General features: G+C 34.3%; 1 protein-coding gene across 9 annotated transcripts in view; it reads right to left on the bottom strand.

Moving 5' to 3' along the window:
- The window catches only part of GPHN (gephyrin), a 254,833-nt gene that overhangs the window by 68,437 nt on the left and 171,302 nt on the right, over nt 1-15,094 (bottom strand). For 4 of the 9 annotated variants that reach the window (XM_065754037.1, XM_065754055.1, XM_065754072.1 and 1 more), the window contains one exon: nt 3,713-3,769. The exons of 4 other annotated variants lie outside the window; for them this stretch is intronic. In XM_065754037.1, coding sequence (XP_065610109.1) covers nt 3,713-3,769 — 57 coding nt within the window. Of the gene's footprint in view, nt 1-1,687; nt 1,760-3,712; nt 3,770-15,094 lie in introns of all 9 variants that reach the window. One more of the 9 variants, XM_065754097.1, reaches the window with a different exon arrangement.

The raw sequence follows: 15,094 nt of genomic DNA, 5'->3' as shown, positions 1-15,094 counted from the left end.
TTATATGTTATTATACTTGCAATGTGTCCTGTTTAAATTTTAAGAAACTTAAAGGGCATAAGGAGAACGTATGGCATATATCTTAGCTCATGAAATGACTTCCTTAATAACACTGTGTAGGGTATGGCTACGTAATAACAGATAAAATGGAACAAAGGAACAAGATAATTTCATGTCAATTAGTTCTTACAATAACTGTAGTTAATGTTAACAATTTCTCATTTGAAACCTCTCTCAGTGTGACATTCTATATATAATAAAGTGTGATTATAACTACATTTTTATAGTACAACATCTCATGGCATTTTTTTTTTTTTGCATGGCTTTTCATTTATTCACTAGTACTAGATCATGAATTTAAGAACGGGACTTGCTCTGTTTTGATTATTACCACGAAATCATGCAAACAAATTTGAAATATCACTGTTTGTTCTCTCAAAAATGTAATTCCTAAAGAACTGTTGGTGAAAGGATATAGTGCTTTCACGAAATTTATTTTAGAGAACACTGCAATATATTAACAGCTTGGTTTCCCTGTATTTGAACTGCAAAAGATTAAAAGCCCAGGGATTTCAATTTGACGAGTGGAAATCAACTTTATGTCAGATGCATAGCTGGTATGCAAAGTCATCCAAAAGGGGTAGAAATTATCAAATTATTATCATTACCAAAATCATCTTTCACTGTATAGCCATAGTGGATTATGCATTAGAATGGTAATGCTGAGAGTAACAACAACAGTCATAGCGTATGGAAGACACAAACAGCACAAGAATCTAAAGAAACTTCTGAGTAGCATCACTGGACGGATGTTAAAAGGGATAAGTGGCTTTTTACAGCTTTTACATCTGTTATGCTCATAACTGTCCCTTTTTTCTGATTTTTGTTATACATCAAATTATGTGTCAAACTATCTCTTCTGTAAAATTAACTGTGGAAAGGCTGATCTTCAGATACGAGGTGAAACGTGTTTATGGGGTAGTTATGCCTACGTTGTTACGTTGGATCTGACTTGCATTTTTAAAGATTCTGTAAAAATGGTTAACTTAACAGAGGTATAATGACTCATAAGATAGATCCTGATCCTTTTTCACATTATTTCACTTGTTACAGAAGAAACACAACAAATTAGACATGTGAAAAATTAGTTTTTGTGTTAGAGGAGTCTACTAATAAAACAACCAACCAAATTTGCATATCTTGCATTCGACCAAATATCAACCTATTTTGCAGGATGATGTAGGGACCCCAAAAAAATCAAAGGCAAAGACAGAGGCAAATGTGAGCATAATATGCTTTTTGTTTACCTTAGTGCATCTAGGGCTATCAATCACAGGCAGAAGATACCATTCTCCTCTAAACTACAGCTATCTATGAATAAGCCTAATATCCAGGAAACATAATAATTTCAGTTTTGGAAAGGGATTTTTTTAGCTGGTGTTCAAGTCAAGCAGTCTGATTAGCACTCATCAAAATGAAGTAGTGTATTCTTTTAAACAAATCCTGTTAATTAAGCCAGGTTTCTCAAACACATTAAAAATGAAATTCCAGCTAGAAAAGAAAAAAAAGCATAAAGGGAGAAAGAGAGAGAAAGGAAAAAGATGGGCATGAGAGGACAAACCAGTCAGATTTAGTGTTACCAGCCAGCAGAAGTTTTAAAAAAACAGATCACTGAGTGAAATCGTACATTTGCTCGGAGAGAGCATCCTTTGACATTGCCTTCTAGGTGATCTCTGAGCTCCTCCAGCTTTCGATGGAGCTACATGTAAACATCAGAAAATGAATTGAAAAAGCAACCTGTTCTCTGGTCATGGTTTTTTGTTTTTTGTTTTCTTTTTTCTTTTGTTCCTTGTTTTAAAATCATAGCACGACACATTTCTCACTGCCTCTGGCGAGACATCAAAGGGATTTCAACAACACAAACATACAAGTTTGATAAACTTCAAAACTGGAAATAAGATGTTTTTTCTTCATTATCATGGCTCTTTTTTCAGCACACGAAAAAAATTAAAGAAATCGAAGGACTGATCATTCTAAAGCAACTGGATCTCAGCTACACTGATTATTTGCCTGTTTATTGTTAAGGCAATGTTTGAGAATGTATTTTGATTTCAAAGGGGCAAATGTTCACATTATGGATTCCCAGTCAGTATTTCCTGCTATATGAATATTTATATGTAAGGTCTTGTGTCTAAATACTTATTTTGAGCAGTGAAATTAAATCCTGAGCAGTCAGGTACAGAAATAAGAATCCTGAACTAGGTATCAATAAACATTCATCAAATAGGAGGTGAATCCCATCCCTTAAATAAGTTACATTTTCTGCATATGTATACACATTATGCATGTAGAAGTGTATGTGGTGACCCATTAAGATGCACAGGTCACAGTAATGACATACAGAATTATCAGCACAGAAACTTTAACTATCTCGTCTTTTCCCCTGTGTGTATGCAGTGGTACTGAATGTCTGGGACTGAAACAGTGCCTCATTCACGTACAGGGCTCTTCTCATTTACTCTGCAATGAAAACTTCTTCCCAAAACACAAGATGAAAAGATCAAGCCTCACAGACAGTGAGGAATGCTACAGATGCCGCTAGGTATGACTTGTATAACAAAGAGCAACTGGCTTCTTTTCTATATTGAGATCAGTTTAAATGGTGTCATTACTGGAAAGAGGTGCATAATTAATCTTTCCCCTCCCCTTCTTTATGCTCAGTGAAATACCATATTCACAAAGAGCAGCTATAGAGCAGTGTTAGAGAACAGAGAGGATGGCTTGTCCTGGAACAAAGGCAATAGACACACAAACAAAAACAAAAGACTAAAAAACAAGAAGGCAGGAAAGGCAAGGAGAGTGCAGAAGAAAAATGAATTAGTGCTTCAGAAAGTGCCAAAAGGAGATAAAAGTGGGAAAAATGGTGGAAAACTGGGTGGCTGAAGGAGGCAACTGTTGAGATGGAATCTTAACAAAATCGCCTGGACTGCATGTGATCAGTATCCTGGGATGAATTACGTCCTGTGTTTTAAATCATTTATTAGAGTGTAACATCATTATACATGGGTAGGTAATGATTTAGATATCTGCCTGCTACGTGTCCTAAAGTTTTGAGTATGTTTATGCAAACAAAAAGGCAGAGAAGGGGACTAATTATTAGCAAAACAGTAGCTTCATTCTTATTAGTCTCACATGAATCTCTCTCATTTCCTCTTTATCTGCTCTGTTTTTTCTATTTAAAGGCTAGATATGGACGAAATATTCAACTTACTTTAAATTACTCAATGGTCTTTTGCAGAATTAAATGCAAGAAGTGCGAGCACTATAAAAGTTAAATTATGTTTTAGGTGGGAAGCAGTAGTCTGAAGATGAGTAAGTCACTTCTCTATGTAACAGGCAATTATGTGACAAACAACATACAACAGAGAAGTGGTTTAATCATGATCATCAAATTATAGGCACTTCAAGAAAGTTGGTGTTTTGTATTTCGTGACATTCAAAGCTTGCTAACTGGCCTTCCATAGGTTGTTCTATGTGTAGCACAGAAACAAACAAAATGTGACCCAACAGCAATAAGAGTATTGAAATAAAAATGATGAGATGGTGAGAAATGGAAAAGCCCCGTCCCTCCCTCCCCTCACCTCCCCCTTGAAAAGGAAAAATGTAGGCTATAGAAGAAAATTTGCAAAATAAATGTTAGAAACATATTTACTTTGAGGGATCCAACTCTACTAGCAACTCCTTTGCTTTCATCCGGCCGTCTAATTTGCTACAATGGAGGAAGATGGGTAAAAAAGACAGAAGAATAAAGAAAAAGTGAACTTAAAAAAATTTCCACACAATCAGTTAGCAGTACATGCAAGACATCAATTTGACTCTCTGAGACACCTCTAGAGGACAAAGACACAGACTCTAATTTCTGAAATAAATGGTGTTTTATCATGTCATTTTAACCTTCCCCTGTTGACCTTTTTTTTTTCCACTTTATTACCAACCTGGCATATATTCTGCATGCTGAATTCACTATTATTTTTGAATGAATACATGTCACTTATCCGCTTTGTATATGGAGAACAATGAAGTTCTAAAACTCTAACTGAAAAAAAAACCCAAAAACCAAAAAACAACACTATATCTTCAACAAATAATATGATCGTAGTATACTATAACTGGAAGTATCAGGCCTGACAAGTATCATTATTGATACCTGACAGAATGCAATACAAATTTCAGGTGTCCCAGTCCGAGAGATGTTAGCCACTGCTATCAAGTTTCCCAGTTAAAAAGTATGCTGCCCAACCAGAAAATTTTAATGCCAGACCAATATCAGATTTTTATTTTAAACATACAAGGTATAAAACTTCCCCCACACATCTCCTACCTGATTACTCTTCCTTTATTATATATATATATATATATATAATTTTTTTTCCTAGCTGATGCAGAGGGTAGAAGAAACAAATGAAGTAGATGCTCAAAAGGCCTTTTGTTGCAGACACACACTAAGTAAAACATTTATTTACATCCAGAGTTGTTTTCAGAATTGCTGAATCCAGTAAATAAACCATTTTTACTAAAAAATTAAACTGGTGTCATGTCAATTGAAGTAGAGAAGATGAAGACAATAAAAATGACCTTAGGGATATTCTTCTGCTTGCTAGTCTGAGTCAAGCCAGAATTGAGTTTCTGTTACCTGACGGTTGTTTCATAGTGCATATAAAACTAAATCCCACGCAGCTGAACTGAAACCTTTCAAACTACACCCTTTCCATTATGATAAAGTCTCACCAAGGAAGCCAAAGACTGAACAAACCACGGAAATTTAAGTATGCTTTATGCTAACCAGGACACTCCAGTAAAAGTTAGATTGCCACTGCTTATTAGTTTTTTTGATCCTTGGGCAACTTAAAAATGTCAACAGTCAAAACACAGTCAAGAAATGTTTGTTTTACTTAAACATAATGCACCTAAACAATAACATTAATTATTTAAATATTTAGTTCTAAGTATCTATCTAGTTCTTCTAGTTATTCACTAGTATAGTACACTGGAAAAAGTTGTTGCTTTCCTTTCCTAGTCTTACTGCATTAGAATAACATCAGTTTTGAATCTTGATGGGACTGAGTAAATCTCCAAATAATTCCAGTATACTGACCAAGAACAAATTGTTATTCATAAAAAATCTCCTTTAGAACACAGATTCAATTTAAATATATGCAGTTGCAACCTAGTTGCTATATAATTCTTAAATCAAAAACGACGAGGCAAAAAACCCACCAACCAACAACAAAAAAAGCCACTCTCAGGAAGAGAAAGAAGACATGAGTTAGTGCAAAGACACTTGGCCCAGAATCCTGGTACAAATACTGTCAATCTCAGAAAGTATAATATGATTATATAGCACACTGTTTTCAATATAATGTTTTCAGTTTTGCTTTGAAAAAATGAGAACTAGAAAACAGAAAAAATAATAAAAAATCAATCCTGATAATCTTACAAAATCTGAATTACATGGTGGAATAAAGACATTACCAAAAAATGCTATATATCACAGAACCGAGGGGAAAAGTTTTAAGTGACAGCTATATGCATGCCCTTCAGAGGAAAAAAAAAGTTTTATTTTATTACTTACCAGTGTGGGTAGTGTGGCTGCTCAAGTTGTTCTGAAGATTTTGGGCTCAGAAATGAGATATTGTAGGTACATATAAGCTAAATTATTTAATCTTCCTCTCTTCAAAGCTTGCAATCTGTAGATCTTCTATAGAGAAAGATATACAAGATCTACAGATTGCAAGTGAAGAAATAATGAATGCTTGAAAATATAAACCAAGAGGAATTAGCTTAAGGCCAGCTCTTTTCTAAACTTAATGGCACAGACAATATACATGGTAACGTGTTTTCTAGGGGAACCTGAAAAGAAGCACAGAGCTCAGATATTTCTCGAGGGAGTTTTATGAAAATTAGAGTTTTATGAAATTAGCAGATGCTGTACTACTTATGTTGTGGGCATTCAGCAGGGTATTACTAGAGGAAGGGGAAAAAAAGCAAAAGAAAAATCAACAAACAATACTTTTATGTCATGGCAAACGGCATGGAAAGGAATTCAGGTGCATCCTTACTTCTGGTCAACTCCTGTCTAAAGTTCTAGAAGTTGATCGATAAAATAGTATTTTAGAAAATGACCATAGGTTATACACTCCTCATTTTTCAGACACAACTACACACAAGAACCAAAAATATATCTGTATCTATGCCCAACAGTAACTTGTGTGATCTAGAGTCCTTTGATTTTTCTATTAATCATCTGTTAAGTGAAAAAAAATTCTTCTTTCTAAGCAAAACATAGACCTAAAAAAAACAAAAAACAAACAAAAAAAAAACCTGAACAGTGAAACTGAAAGCACAATGTTCAGCTTCTACTTTTATGATTACTAGTCATCAATTTTATATCATAATGCAGCAAAATGAGTAGATAGATAAGGCAGGTGCAATATTAAGTAGTTACTATCAAAACATTATCTGAAAGAAGTGAAGGTTTTGGAACAATCTGAAAGAGTAGTAAAGGAAGAAAGAAGTGCATTCTGTAGGGAACATTCCTATGAATCTGTCAGGGTGTAATGCACTGACAGTTAAGACATGCATTATATTTACATCCCTCTCTTATTCACAAGGGGTAAGAAAAGTTAAGAGCTAAGGATAAGCTACAGGTGTCCTGTCCTGATCTTTGAAGAGCAAGGTAGGGTTATAACGATGGGAAGCCGGTGAAAGAAAATTCAGGAAGCGGGGAAACCAGACCCAAAGAGCAAGCAAAGACAAATCAAATATGCGTAATAGATTTGTTAAAAGATGAATGAAAATTGTGGGCACCAAAAACCAGAAGTCATGTTCTCCAAGCACACACAGGTCTCGTATACATTCCATTATTATTCCTCTATCCTCTATAGCATCAATAAGAAATGGACCTGTTTATCCTTAGTTTTACTTATGTAAAAAGAATTTAGAAAACAATATATAGAGAGCAGCAGATTTACTCACAGGTCATAAAGAATAAAGAAGTAAAGCACTGGCAAATCTGAGAGTCCGGCTTTGTTTGGATATGTTTAAAGAAGAAGTTCCACAACAGCAGAATACTTAGCTATATCCATTTCAGTTGTAGACTCCTTCCCTTTCCAAATGATAAAAAAAATCCTGCTCTTGCTATTCCCATATTTCCCTGCTTACTGCTTCTGACAAAGTAAACAGAATTTTGCAACTTTCAGAAGTGTGTTTTCAGATCTGAATTCAGCAAAAGGCTGAATTTCTGTCAGACTTTTTTCTAAAATCCTGGCTAATACTTTTTGACAAATCATTTTTTATACGATCCAATTATTTAATTCAGAAACCGAATACGTTGAACACCAGCAATGGAAATTCTTTACAGCATCAGTTTAAAAAGATGTTAAGTTCCATATTCTGTAATGGTATAGGCATGCAGTGTTGGCATAATGTTAATCGAAAGCAATTGCTTATATTATATGGCATCCAAACAAAGTTCAGGTCATTTGTTGGACATGTAAGAACTGTGTAAAAACTATTCTCCCACTTGACCACGACACATTCCAAATCTATTTTCCCCAAGAGCTGTCAAGAAATAAAGGCAGAATACGGAAAAATAACAACGGGATAAACCTTTCTCCAGTCTAATGTAGCTTAAAGGGAAGATGTATGATTCAGTGAAAAAGTAGATGTATGTATAAAAATAACATTAAAAAGCTTTAAGATAAATGCATCAAAAAAATTAAAATTTACAGATGAGAAATTAACAAGGAATCAGAATATACTGAGAAAGCCTTCACACGAAATAGGCTCTGGAAGAGCAAAATACATAAGGAACATGGATACTCAGGAGCAATTAGCAACTTTTACCAAATGCCTGGATCCTCATGTTGATATTGCACATTCAAGTAGACAAGAAAGTCCACTGATGAAATCATAAAAGCTATCCTATGCATATTATTATTGCAATATTCTGCTGAAAATTTTTCTTGAAATCTCTCACACCATTCAAACTAACAGAAATATATCTCAGAAGTATAATTCAACTGACAATCACTTTGCATCAGCTGTCTAGGGACAAAAAACTTGCTGTATTGGCCAGATCACCACAGGGAAGTGAATGAAAAGGAGCTTATTGTGAAGGCCTAAGATGCTTTTTCTGACCCTTTGCAATTTTTGTCAGAGTTCATGGTGCAGAACTAACTGGAGATAAAATGGCTGAAAATACTGATGTGTCCAGAATTTTCTACAAACTTAGCTTGCCTGATCAACAGCAGAAAATACTGATACAGAAACCTACACACCCATTACAATTTTCTTCTCAGTGCTCTCCAGAAAGTGAGCAGTTTTGACTGCTAACAAAGAGCTTGATGTATTTTTAATATTGCAGTAAGTCATGTTCTTTTAAGTTAAAAAATGCATTACATAGAGCATTTACACTCATGCATGAAAAAGAAGTGTCTGTAGCTGAAGGCTGCTTTACTTCTCCAGTTTTAGGCAAGACAAATGCCAATTAGTCGAGGCTTCCTTGAATAAATGTGGAGTATTTTCCAACAAAGGGAATAAATGCTTCCATTGCACAGATAAACATTCTCACACAATAGAACTACTCTCCTGTATGCATTACACTGACATAAATGATTTATTAGGGTTGCTGCACTTCTCTCCTGCATATGATAAACCTACAGAAGTGTAATGTACATGAATGCCAATTGATGCCAACATAACATCATTATCATGCCATCACACATTTTGTTCACACTACCCACTCTCTCTCATACTATTCCATATGCAGATTAGAGAATAAATGCAGTCGACATGGACTAATCAGTGGTACAAAGTAATGCAATTATCTTGCAGCATTGCAGGCTAGTACATGATTTTCACCAGCAGATCAATGTTAACCCACAGAACAGCAAAGATAATGTAACCACATGGTTAAACAGGAGCTTTGGCAATAAACTGGTTATTTTACACCCGCATGTGGCAGGCTATTTTTTTCAAAATATTTATTCACTTCTGTGGAACTCAATGGTCAGAAACCTACATAAAGTTGATAGGTAAAATGTTCAGCCAGGGTCATAAAAGATTGCAGTAACTACAAACATTCCATAGGATGCACTCTTCCCAGTAACTTAATATCTTAAATGTCATTTACACTGGACTTCTGGTTACATGAAAATTAGATCCTTACTTCCACTATGCAGTGAACAAGTTTGTGTTTAAGAAAAAAAAATATGGTTAACCCAAGGTGGTGACACTGTTCTGAATTCTAAGTATATATACCTCCCTCAAACTGACAGCTGAGACTGAATGTGTAGTTCTTTTGCCTGAGTTGAACTGAAATTCTAAGAGCTGCACATGAAAGTGTATATTCTAAAAGAATATATAGGGACGTTCATATTTCAATAAAGGACAGTGTCCTTTAAACATTTTAGACAATAAGCTAGCTTCTATCAGATAACACCGCGGTGGTAATGGTGAAAGCTATCACATCAACAAAGACAGTCACAAGCAACCCAATGGAGGGGACAGCTAGGTTATTAAGTGAAGCAGCTAAGAAAGTTACTCTCTTCGACCACATTCAGCATCAGAATTAGGGGAAAGGTGATGCATTCGTGCTCGGTGTCATAAGGAAAGATTCCACCTTTCTGAAAACAGATGCATCAGTGGAGCCTTAAAAAGAAGAGTAAACTTCTTTGAGGACAAGTGCATTTAAGGTTTGTTTTCAAATATCTATATTGTCTTGTATTTCATCCTTTTTGCTAGATGGGGCTGTATTTGGAAAATCTGTGTAAAGCTTCTTGCCACATATATTTCCTCATATCTACACCACTAGAAGAACTCAACTGTAAAAGAGAAGTAGTTTGTAAGGAAACCAGGAAGGAGTGTACCTATTAAAGTTATAGGATAGATATAGTTCAGGAAGTCCAATGGTAACCTGAGAAACTGAAGAAAATGTGGAAAGATCCTGGATTCAGTTCACTTTGCAGATGCTTAGAACAATGTGATGATAAGTGGTTAGTGAGCCATGTCAATCTCTGCTCACTCAGATGGTACTTCTGAATGAAACTAAAGTCTGACAAGGTGCCAGGTGAATTTTGTTCCACTTTGTGAACTTCACAAAGCAAATGAGAAATGCAATGCTAATGCACATAACTCCTTGTTTGAAGTGCTCCTCACATTTTGCAAAATCATTTTTAAAAGAAAAATAAAAGCAGAAAGCAAGATAACTTTAATGAATGGTGCAAATTTAAAAGAGTTGGCCAACAGCTGGCCTGAAATCTTGCCAAACTTGTCACTGTTTGTAATCGAGTGACCTTCATTAATCTTTAAGGCATTCAATAGGAAGCCCAGCATCCAATGCAGTAGTTGGAGAGAAATATGTTCCAAGCATGTATTGAATTACTGATCTCCAGGATCCCTAATCTGCTGTAGACCTTTCCTGTAGATACCTTTCTATAACTCACCACTTGTAGGTTCAAATAAAAAGCTCTTCTCTGCAACATACAGGTTTCTGTAAATCTCAATTTCAAAAAATGCCTACAGAAATTCTTGTCAGAGAATATGAAATGCTATCCTGAAACTGATCAAAAATAGATAAATAACCACTTTATTTCCCTTCAAACAAGTAAATATATTGCTGAATTAAAGAAATCAAATTCTATTTCATGTTTCTCAAATGCTCTTTTGCACTGATAACACAAAATTTCAGGGAAAGACAAAAAAAAGTGTATTTCTGATATGTTTAAAGGTTTCACAAGACTAAGTGGTATCTGGTTACTTAGCAAAATACCAATTGGTTGCCATGAAAAACAAACGTAAGAAACGTTTTGCACATTAGAGACTCTTCATATGACTCTCTGTGTAAAGCTGAGTTCCATGAATTCAGGAATTGTTCTGGATGCACTAGATTAGTACAAACAACTCTGCTAACACCCTTCATTAGCCACACTAGACTAAGAAGGGAACTGAACTTCAGCACTGCTGTACTATTTAATATGGATTGCTGAATACAGCACTACTTGAAAAATAAATGTTCATGAAAAAAGAACACCACAAAACCTAAGTTAAATTAAGTAATTCTATTGAAATTCAGTTTTCAGCTTAAGTCTGATGGCACAGTTCTTTATTTTGCCTCTCTGGAGACCTGTTGATGGCTTTATTTTGGAATTAACAGACAAACAAACAAACAAGCAAAATCCCCTACATTTTTCAGCTTTTCTCCAAAGTGAACTTTCTAATTTTAGGAAGGATTTAAGCAGATTTTACTTTCATTATTTATAATCCGTTGGCCTTTATTTTTTTTTTTAACCTCCCATACGCACCAAGATGCTTCTTTCCTTGTTACAATCTCTCACTTTAAAATCTGTGGAATTTTGCATTTTTATGTAACAATGATAAGAGTTCCTAAACAAAAATAAAACTAAAATAAGGCAAGAAAAAAGTGGCAACATGTAAAATAATGTTATATTTCAATCAGTAACAGAATTGAAAAATACTACTGCACTTTACTGAGGTGAACCTGGGAGGATGCAGTAGCTTACATGCTAGCAAGCAGGATTCTTCTTAAATAAATCTGGCTAGTAACTACTAGACAGCAACAGGCATTCTCCCAGTATCACTGCTATGTTTTGGGGGTTTTTAATTAATTAATTAATTTTTAATTTTTAGCAGGATAAAATATATAATTAAGCCTCTCCATCTATGAACAGCCACCTTTTTCACAAGAAAAAAGCAAGAACCCTTGAAGTACTCAGAGTGTGATTTCACCTACCCAGACCATGCTAACTGCTTAAAAAATCCAAAAGCATGTTCCTAGGCAGAAAAGACAACAGCATATGCAAACTTCCAATTTATACAAAAGAAAATATGGGAATTTTAGTGTAGGAACATTAAAATATATTCACACACTTTCAATATTGTTTTCACTTTGATGATCATTTTAAAAAGAAAAAGTATACATCATGATTTTAAAAAATGTACAATTTATTCTACCTAATTTACACAAAGTTTCTAACTTATGGATAAAACTACAGCTTTCAAGCCACGTCCTGAACAATATCTCATTAATTAATAATTTTGGGTAAACAACCTGATCTTTCTTCTATTGAAAAAGCAGTAAAGGATAGAAAATCATCTTCCCAAGCCTACTTTGCATGGCAGTTGTATAGGAAACAGTTCTGACACTAGACCAAAAATATAAATGATAGTTCCATTTCATTTTAATGTTTTGCTTATTTGACTGAAAACTTGAACCAGAATCTAAGTTCAGCATTAAAGCTATGGCTCATGAAAAAAAGGTGTTCAAAACATCATGTTTATGTTGATGCAAGCACGAGAGATGATCAAGATTAAAATGCAAAAAAAAAAAGTTCTTATTAGGAGACAGATACTGATTAACTAGCAAAATGAAATCTATTATGCTAAGAAGAATATGTTTATGGAGTGTTGGATAGACAAGAAAACAGTTTTGCTAAAATCTAAAACAACTTTGAAAATAAGTCATGCTTCCTCATTTTAGTTGTCAGATTCCTACAAACTCATGCAGGAATTAGAAGATCTCTACCATGACTACAAATTTGTTAGCATTTATCTAAACAACACTAAGGGCTTTATCTGTTTCAGTTTAAATTAAAAATGACAGACAGGGGAAAGACAGATAACCAGCAAGTAAATGAAAAGAAAAAAGAATTTTTCTAAAGCAGAATGTAATGAATGTAAGGAATGAGGTAGTGAGATAGAAAACTCATCACTCTTAAAAGTACCATAATGAGTTTCTTACATTTCTTCATGATCAAAGATACACTGAAAGAAACTTTGCACACTGAAGTGGAAGAACTGAGCATCAGTTAGACTGCTGATCTTGCAAAGTGAAGCACTTTGAACACCTCCTATCACTGAAATGTACTCCTGGTGATAATTTAAATCCAGCCCTTGGTCTTTCATATCTGCTTCATTTGACTTTGACACACAGTATTGGCAAAAAAAAAAAGCATAGTGATTACATCATTTATGTAGGGGAGAAGCAAAGGCTCGAACTAAAAGCTGTCATTTTCTTTTACACTAATGTCATCCCTAAGATAAGAAAAAAAATCAGAATTTTGAAGCAATGACTCAGTTATAAGAATATAATATAATATTTTATACTTTTTTATATATTTTATAACATATTTATACTTCTTATAAGAATATTTGTATATATTCTTTTAAGTTATCTGAAGCTCTACGTATAAAATTTTACACTACAAGTTTTTAAAAAAGACCCCAGTGTCAACACTAGGCAAGCATTCTCATTTACATTTGTAAAAGGTATTTTACACTGGGTATTGCATTGTTTTTGTATCTGAAAAGAACACTGCATTTAATTTCATGAAAATGACATTCACAAAAATGTATAAAAAGTCTGAAGGTCTTACAATCTAGGCAACTAATGGAAATTATATAAAAAACTCGCAAGCCACACTGCATCATCTTAAACTTCTGTCACATGAATATTTAGCAAATTCACCTGACCTTGGTGAGAAAGCATTAGAACTTCTATAAGGTCAAAACTATACTGTTAAAGATAAAAATATATCGCAATCACTATGATACTTAGGGCTGAATAACTGAAAAGGAGAGGAGTGTTAGTGCAGTTTTCCCTTGAGTACGACTTAAGATTGCCTCTCCGTCTGAATCTTTCCACTATAATTATGTTTTAAATGCTCTTTGAGCCACAGTGGATATTGCTTAAAACTTGAATACAGATTATAGATCAAGGAAAGCATTCTACAAGAATTTATTAAATGCTAACACATGGAAGTCTGCTTCATTTTGGGGATGTACGTAATGACAGATAGAGTAGTCCCAGTGGAAATTCGTCTTGAAAACCTTCAAAGAACTTGTAGTGAAAAATACAGAATCAAAGAATGGTTTGGGTTCAAAGGGACCATCATGTTCCTGTCCCCCTAGCACAGTCAAAGACATCTCCCACTAGATCTGTCAAGCCCAACCCTAAACACCTCATCTCCAAGGAGGGGGCACCCACAATCTCTTACTGTTTCCTTCTTTTTTTTTTCAGGAAATTTAACTTCTGAAGACTGATTGAAAAATACAGGTTCAAAGTGACTATTCATTGTTTACTACTTCCTTACAGACAGACTTTCAGAAAACATCAAAGATGAAGTATAAACAATAAAGACATCTAAAATTAAATCTTGTATTTTGTGCCTATCTACATACTGTGTGTGTACATATAAACAACATTATTTATTTCCAAAACATAATTATGAAAAGGTAAAGACTTTTCATAACAGATCAATCAAGAGCTTTAGTAATGCACTCTCTCATACCTTCTCTCCAACACACTCATGCATTAGTAACCTGCTACTTACATTTATTCAATATAGGTGCTCCCATCATTGTAGAAGCTTGATTTTTATTTTTTTTTCTGAGAGGGACACACAACTTTCTGGTATTCAGCAAATTCAGTAAGAGAGATGCAAGGGTTTATGTGCATTTAGGACAAAAGATACAAGAAAATGATGCAACAAAATAATCTGGAATATGTTTCACAAAGAAATCTAGTGTCATTAATTCTTTGGCAAGAGCACCACTAAAAACAGTAACCATAATCAAGGAAAATTAAACTGTTTTCTGCTGAAACTTCCTCTTCTTTGTTTCAGTTCACATACACACATTTAGGAGCCCTGAAGCAAGATCCTCAACCAGAAAGTGAGAATATGGAAAAGATATACTCTTGCAGATGTAAAAGGTGGAATATCAACTAGATGTTATGTTACAGTTCATCTTTATACACACTACTGTGTGAATCAGTGGATCAAGAGGTTTTATATAAATTACATTACACTGCGTTATTAGAAAGCCAGGATCCAGAGGTAAAAACATGGCAAGTGAAGATGTTTGGACATAATGAAAATCTTGGGGAATATGAATAAACCATATTTCTAGACAAATTCAGATGATGTTTGAGATCTTGAAGGGAAATAAAAAGACTGAATAAAAGGATACAAAAAAATAGTAGGAATTTTCATTTTTTCCAAATACATACAACAAA

This window comes from Cyrtonyx montezumae, unplaced genomic scaffold, assembly GCF_038088225.1.
Source record: "Cyrtonyx montezumae isolate F1298 unplaced genomic scaffold, pur_monq_1.0 scaffold_10, whole genome shotgun sequence".
Lineage (NCBI taxonomy): Eukaryota > Metazoa > Chordata > Aves > Galliformes > Odontophoridae > Cyrtonyx > Cyrtonyx montezumae.
Note: the sequence above shows the minus strand (reverse complement) of the source record. Positions and strands in the feature narration are given on the sequence as shown.